At 37.4% G+C, this 6,745-nt stretch overlaps 1 protein-coding gene across 1 annotated transcript in view; it reads right to left on the reverse strand.

Moving 5' to 3' along the window:
* Positions 1 to 6,745, reverse strand: part of LOC106881712 (DNA mismatch repair protein Msh3) — a 50,968-nt gene that overhangs the window by 11,449 nt on the left and 32,774 nt on the right. Inside the window, exons 11-14 of the mRNA XM_014932188.2 lie at positions 5,219 to 5,406; positions 3,481 to 3,649; positions 1,160 to 1,224; positions 130 to 246 (exon numbers count right to left, since the gene is read on the reverse strand). Coding sequence (XP_014787674.1) covers positions 130 to 246; positions 1,160 to 1,224; positions 3,481 to 3,649; positions 5,219 to 5,406 — 539 coding nt within the window. The remainder of the gene's footprint in view (positions 1 to 129; positions 247 to 1,159; positions 1,225 to 3,480; positions 3,650 to 5,218; positions 5,407 to 6,745) is intronic.

Genomic DNA, 6,745 nt, shown 5'->3' on the forward strand with positions numbered 1-6,745 from the left:
AGAGAGAGAGAGAGAGAGAGAGAGAGAGAGAGAGAGAGAGAGAAAGAGAGAGAGAGAGAGAGAGAGAGAGAGAGAGAGTAAATTATGTTCTTTTCACAAAAATCTTCAGACATAAGTCATAAAACTTACTTGAGAAACTCAATCCAAGAATCATTGCAGACAATCTCAAGTTGCTCTTTGTGTTGATTTAAAAGTTTACATTTTTCTTGAATGAAAGGTGAATGGAAACGAGAAACGGTTTTGGTACTGGAACAAGAGATGAAAATGAATAAATATAAGTGGGAGTAGTAAACTAGTGGCTGGATTAGTGCCTGGAAAGTTTGTGTTGTACCTGTACTAATCATCATAAGCATCAAATCGAAACAAGCTCATGATGGGATCAACAATACATTATTTTTCAGGAGACAATATTACTCTTTTACTCTTTTACTTGTTTCAGTCTTTTGACTGTGGCCATGCTGGAGCACCGCCTTTAGTCGAGCAAATCGACCCTAGGACTTATTCTTTAGAAGCCTAGTACTTATTCTATCAGTCTCTATTGCCGAACCGCTAAGTTACAGGGACATAAACACACCAGCATCGGTTGTCAAGCGATGTTAGGGGAACAAACACAGACACACAAACACATACATATATACATATACATATATACGACGGGCTTCTTTCAGTTTCTGTCTTCCAAATCCACTCACAAGGCTTTGGTCGGCCCGAGGCTATATTAAAGACACTTGCCCAAGGTGCCACGCAGTGGGACTGAACCCGGGACCATGTGGTTGGTAAGCAAGCTACTTACCACACAGCTACTCCTACTGTTTACATGAATTGTTTCTTCCAACTTAACTATCTATATTTGCAACATAATTCATTATACGGAATGGCCATGGCTGGAAAGCAGTAACATACAGTGGTTCTTGAAAGTGAATATGAAGGGGATACTTGACTGTGTAAGTACATCAGTGTTGCAAATCTTGTGCAGCCATATAATATAATATACCTACTAGGAAAAGTCTGGAACTGGTAGAACATAAAATAAGCCACAATTTTTTTTAGGAAGTCAATAAAAATAATTTTTCTTTTCCAGAATAATTAATTGATGGAGCTGTTAATTATAGCATTCAACAAACTAATGAGATATTGGAGAAAATAAATGACAGCCTACCTGCTAATCTTAATCCATTCTGATGGAACTGTGTTCAACATATTGTTTTTGACTTCAATTTGGAACTAAAAGAAAAAAAAAAAAGAGGCAGAAAAACTGAAATTATAATTTAAAGTTTTACTCAAAAAATTCTGATCCTACATCTGGCAAATTTTGACCTTATAATTGATGCAAATTTGCAACAAGAATAAGATCTTCATGCAAATTGCTGAAAGATGTCAGTCAGCAACAATTATTTTCAAAATTAATTTCACAAAGTGAATTTTTGTAAGATAGGGAGAAAGTAGCCATTGTTTGAACTGAACCTAGAGTATTACTGGTAGTAGATGTTTTTAATACCAAAGGGATCAAAATCAAAGCCAATTCTGGTGGGATTTACACTCTGAACAAAGTGCAAGGAAATAAAGACACTGTACAGTATTTAATCTGGTGTCTAACCATTTCTACCAATGCTCAACAAGCTAACAAAGAAGCTTCTAGACCAGTGGTTCTTAACCTGGTGGGAGAGGGTGCGAACCCTTAAGAAAAAGCAGGAAGTTCTCTAATATTTGTTATTCTCTTAATGAGAGCATTGTCAACTAATGAGAAGTTTATGGAAAAAATGCAAAAGCATCACCTTATACCTTTAGTTTTCTTATTCTATCTTAGTGCTGCTTACCATTTTCTGTACTTATTGACCCCCTCTCCTTCAATATTTCTAGATTTGCAGCAGAAGGCAGATCTCTATGACAAGTTCTAGTCTGAAGGCTTTCAGCTATCTCTAGTTTACCTGGTGGACATCTTCAAAGCATTGAATGCTCTTGACCTTAAACTACAAGGGAAAAACATAAACATTCTCAAGTACCACAACACCATTTGAACCTTCATGGCTAAACATGACCTTTGGAAATGTTGAATTCAGCAGGGAAATACACTCAGTTTTAGTTACTTGGATTCTGCTCTCGTTCATGGTAACCTTGATTCTGAGTTGAAGAAACAAATAATCACTCATCTAACTGACTTGAAAACAGAATTCATCAGATACTTCCCAGATATAGATGAAAAGTGTGAAGCTTGGAAATTCACCATGAACCCATTTCAGTGTGAAGTGACTGTTTTGGATGAAGTGCAAGAGGAGTTTCTTGAGCTGAAGTTCAACTCCCCAGCTAAGGAAGACTTCAAAGAACTGGATCTTGAAATGTTCTGGATCAAGTACTTTCTAGTTTACCCTCTGATCTCACATCAGGCTCTTCGGATTTTAGCTATGTTTGGATACACATATCTTTGCATTTTCCACACTCGTTACTGTCAAAACCAAATACAGAAACAGGCTGAATATTGAAAGGGGCTTACGTTGTGCACTCTCTGGCATTCAACCATGCATTCAAGATCTTGTAGCTAAGAAGCAGTGTCAAGAATCTCACTAATAATGTGACTAATTCATATTCAATAAAAAGAATAAAAACATATTTTAGATCTTATTTAAAATCTGGGAGGAATTTTAGTTATAGATGCAAGACGGGGGCATGAAGAAAAGAACAAATTCCTAGGGGAGGTGTGGTAATAAAAAGGTTAAAAACCACTGTTCTAGACACTCTGTCTACAAGAAATAGCATCCAAATCTCCCTCAAATCTTATCCCACTGTCCTGAAAAAGAGAACCTTTTAAATAGTGTAGTCCAGTATGCTTCCCTAGTTGACCTGTGGCTAAACAACAACTTGATGCTGAATAAAAGGCAGTTGAAAACTCAGTGGACAGGACATACCATACCATCTTTTCTAGGTTTCCATCAAGCAAATACCGTTCATAAGGTATTAACTCAAGGTCATGGTAGAAGTCCTTTGTCCAAGATGCTGCACAGTGGGATTGAATCCTGAACCATGTGGTAGCAAAGTGAACTTTTAAACCACAAAATCATGCCTGTTATACTTTGAAGAAATGTGTGTGCATGCACATGTGAGCCAAGTTTACTGACACAGCCTCTCCTACACTTTGATACCTTCTCATCTTCCAACAATTCACATATCTAACTGGTTTGAACATAAAATAGGTAGAATATTTGGGCCAGACATGGCTAGTCTAAATGCTAAAGGGTAAACACCACTACCTTGTACCTTGAGTGCCTTTATCAGAGTTCACTTTGGTGTGAGCCATCGTGCCAGGTCTCTGGTTTGAGTATACCTCAGTATATCTCCTTCCCTCTATCCTACTAGTCTTGAATATGTCCATCACCCTTTTCAAGGTGATGGACAATCCAAAGGTGAGGGACACATCCCTTCTTCCTGAATAAAATATCAAGCAAAATTTATGAAAACAATTTCAAGACATACAGTTATACTAACCTCAGTCCCAGAAACAGTGATATAGTTAAAGGAAGGCACTCTCAAAATTTTCCTGATCATACTGCGATGTTGGTCAATTTCATTTCGTACTTCTTGAATCTTAGACTTTTGGTCTTTGATGGCAGGAAATTGGGAATCATCAACAAATAACTGGGTTTTGTCATTAGACCTGAAAGAAACAAGCAACATGACAACTACTACTGCTACTACTATCACTTATTATTATTATTAAACCAGTGAGCTGGCAGAATTATGCTGGACAAAATGTTTTGCAGCATTTCTTCTGGTTTTACATACTGGGTTCAAATTCTGCTGAGATCAACTTTGCTTTTCATCCTTTTGGGATCGACAGAATAAGTACCAGATGAACTCTGGGGCCAGTGTAATTGAGTATCCCCACACCCAAATTTCAGGCCTTGTGCCTATAATAGAAACAGCAGCAGCGCCACCGCTACTGCCATTTTCACGAACTAGGAAAGTTGTCTAAACTTGGTCACAAAGAATTGCCCTCTTCTCATCATTGCAGAGTAGACTTGGTACTGAATCTTTCCTGGGTAGAATCAGCACAAGTGATGAAAAATGGGTTCATATCCAATGAAAACGGCAATGATTAACATCCAATGAAAAAGGAGAATCCATGCCCAAACAAGGACAACCCATAAAAAAGTGATGCCGTATTTGGTAGAATATGTGCGTGAGAAGACCCGGCAAGCCAAGTGAGACCTAAATCCAAGGTCTCCGCCAGCCCACTTACGCGTACCTTCCTTCTTTGGACACTAAATTCCGCTTGCGAAGACCTGTTGAGGCAAATGAAATCAGAATCGAAATCAAACTAAATTCGATGACTGGCACCCATGACAACATTGTCTCCTCCATTGGACACGAAACTCGGCTTGTGAAGACCTGTTGGGGCAAGCGAAAGCAAAATCGTGATGGCACCTGTGCCCAGCGTCGCCTTCCTGGCACTCGTGCCGGTGGCACGTGTGAAGACATTCGAGTGAGATCGTTGCCAGTGCCGCTGGACTGGCTCCTGTACAGGTGGCACGTAAAATACACCATTTTGAGCGTGGCCATTGCCAGTACTGTGTGACTGGCCCTCGTGCCGGTGACACGTAAATGCACCCACTACACTCTTGGAGTGGTTGGCATTAGGAAGGGCATCCAGCTGTAGAAACTCTGCCAAATCAGGTTGGAGCCTGGTGTAGCCATCTGGTTCACCAGTCCTCAGTCAAATCGTCCAACCCATGCCAGCATGGAAAGCAGATGTTAAACAATGATGATGATGATGATGATGATGAAGGGTATTGCCTATCACGAAGTGTCAAAACAAAATGAATCAGTTAATGTGGAGAAATATTGTCATCAACTAGAAGCATTGCACAGAAACTTGCAGGAAAGCAATATTTGTCAATTGCAAAAGGGACATTCTTACACAATAATGAAAGACTACATATTGTCTAAGTGACTTTGGAAAAAATCATGGCACTAAATATAAAAGTTTTACCTCATTCTCCTTACTTTCCTGATCTTGCTTCATCTCACTGTTATCTTTTCTGACCATTGCAACATTATTTGGTGGAAAAACAGTTTATCAATTGCGAAGAGATTATAAATGACAGTGAGTGTTTCTCTGCTTTGAAACCTGAAGAACTTTATGCCTGAGGGACCAACAATTTGGCAATTACACTAATAATAGTAATGCATAACATAACCTTGTTAATGCAAAGACGCAACTTACTTGGCATGTTGCAGGCTGACCGAATCACTAAAGAATGCCACATCAGACAGTAAGTCAGGAATCTCTTGTAGGATTGTCTGCAGTAACGGAGAAGCAATCTTGTCTGCAAACATATTCTTTTGAGTGTGGAATATACTAGCTATATTCTTCAATGAAAGACAAACTGTTGCAAATTCCAAGGGTGAGCACTGGAATAGAATGAAAAGTGTATATATACATTATACACACACACACACACACATATATACACAGTAATCCCTCGCCATATTACAGTTCACCTATCACAGCTTATTATCTAAGGTTATGTTGATTCTTCTGTGGTGTTGTTTTGCATTTATAATAAAAAAAATATATACAAATTATAAAGATAATAAAAAAATATATAAAGTACAGTACTGTTTCTACTTCACAGATTTTCACCTATCGTGGGAGATTTTGGAATACAACACCCGCGATAGTTGAGGGATTATTGTATATATATATATATATATATATATATAAATGCATGCACGCACACAGAGATGAATAGCTTGTGAGAGCTGTTCAAGTTAATGTACAAAAGTGCAGTAAGTAAAGAAAGATTGGTTCACAAGATGAATTTAACCTCAAGGCTCAGTGCTGAAATAATTATAATGAATTATCTGAAATATCAACTACTTGTTTTTTAATTATTTTAAACTACATACACACACAATTATTGTAGACATTACCCTCTGTATTTCAATTTTTAGCATTAGATTTACTAGCAGAAAGACCACCTGTCAGGCAGTTTTCTGCTAGGTAATATTTTCACATTTGATTCCCAATTTTAATAATTTTTGTATTTTACGTCTAATTATTTCTTTGTATAATAGTACTCACTTGCTTTGTAATTATTGCTTTCCTTATTTTATCACAGTCATAATCTCTCTCTTTTAAACAAACATCACAGTAGTCCAACAACAGACAGAGAAGCAATTTGTCAAGTTTTACCTTCTCCTCAAAGAAACAGAGATTACAATTCAGGAGCCTATCTTTTCAGTGTGTGTGTGTGTGAGAGAGAAAGTGGGAGAGAGAACATTGCAAACAATGAATGAAAATAAACATGAAATAAAAAAATTGTATAAATAAAAGGACATTACTACTGATGTATACGCCCCTGACTTTGATCCTTCATAACATCCAGAAAAAGGGAAACTTTTTAACAAAATTTTCTACAAATACCATTTAGATGTTGTGGCTTCAGATATAGGGATTTATGGGAAGGAATTTTTCTGAGGAGGTGGAGAGAGGAGATTTAGAAAACTCACATGATCTGATTTTTTTCCCTCATAACTTTCAGGAAAATGGGTATCTTTCAATGAAAATTTATACAAATCCCTTTCAAATAGCATACATTAAAACTTTTTCAGAGATTTTCTCCATTTTTTTTTTAAACCACAGCTTTCGAAATGATGGTGTCAGGGGGTGGTCTTTGAATGAATAAACTTTTGAAAACTCTTTTTTTTTTTTTACAACACCTACTCCCTCATTATCCCACTCTGGACC

This window comes from Octopus bimaculoides, chromosome 3, assembly GCF_001194135.2.
Source record: "Octopus bimaculoides isolate UCB-OBI-ISO-001 chromosome 3, ASM119413v2, whole genome shotgun sequence".
NCBI classification, from domain to species: Eukaryota; Metazoa; Mollusca; class Cephalopoda; order Octopoda; family Octopodidae; genus Octopus; species Octopus bimaculoides.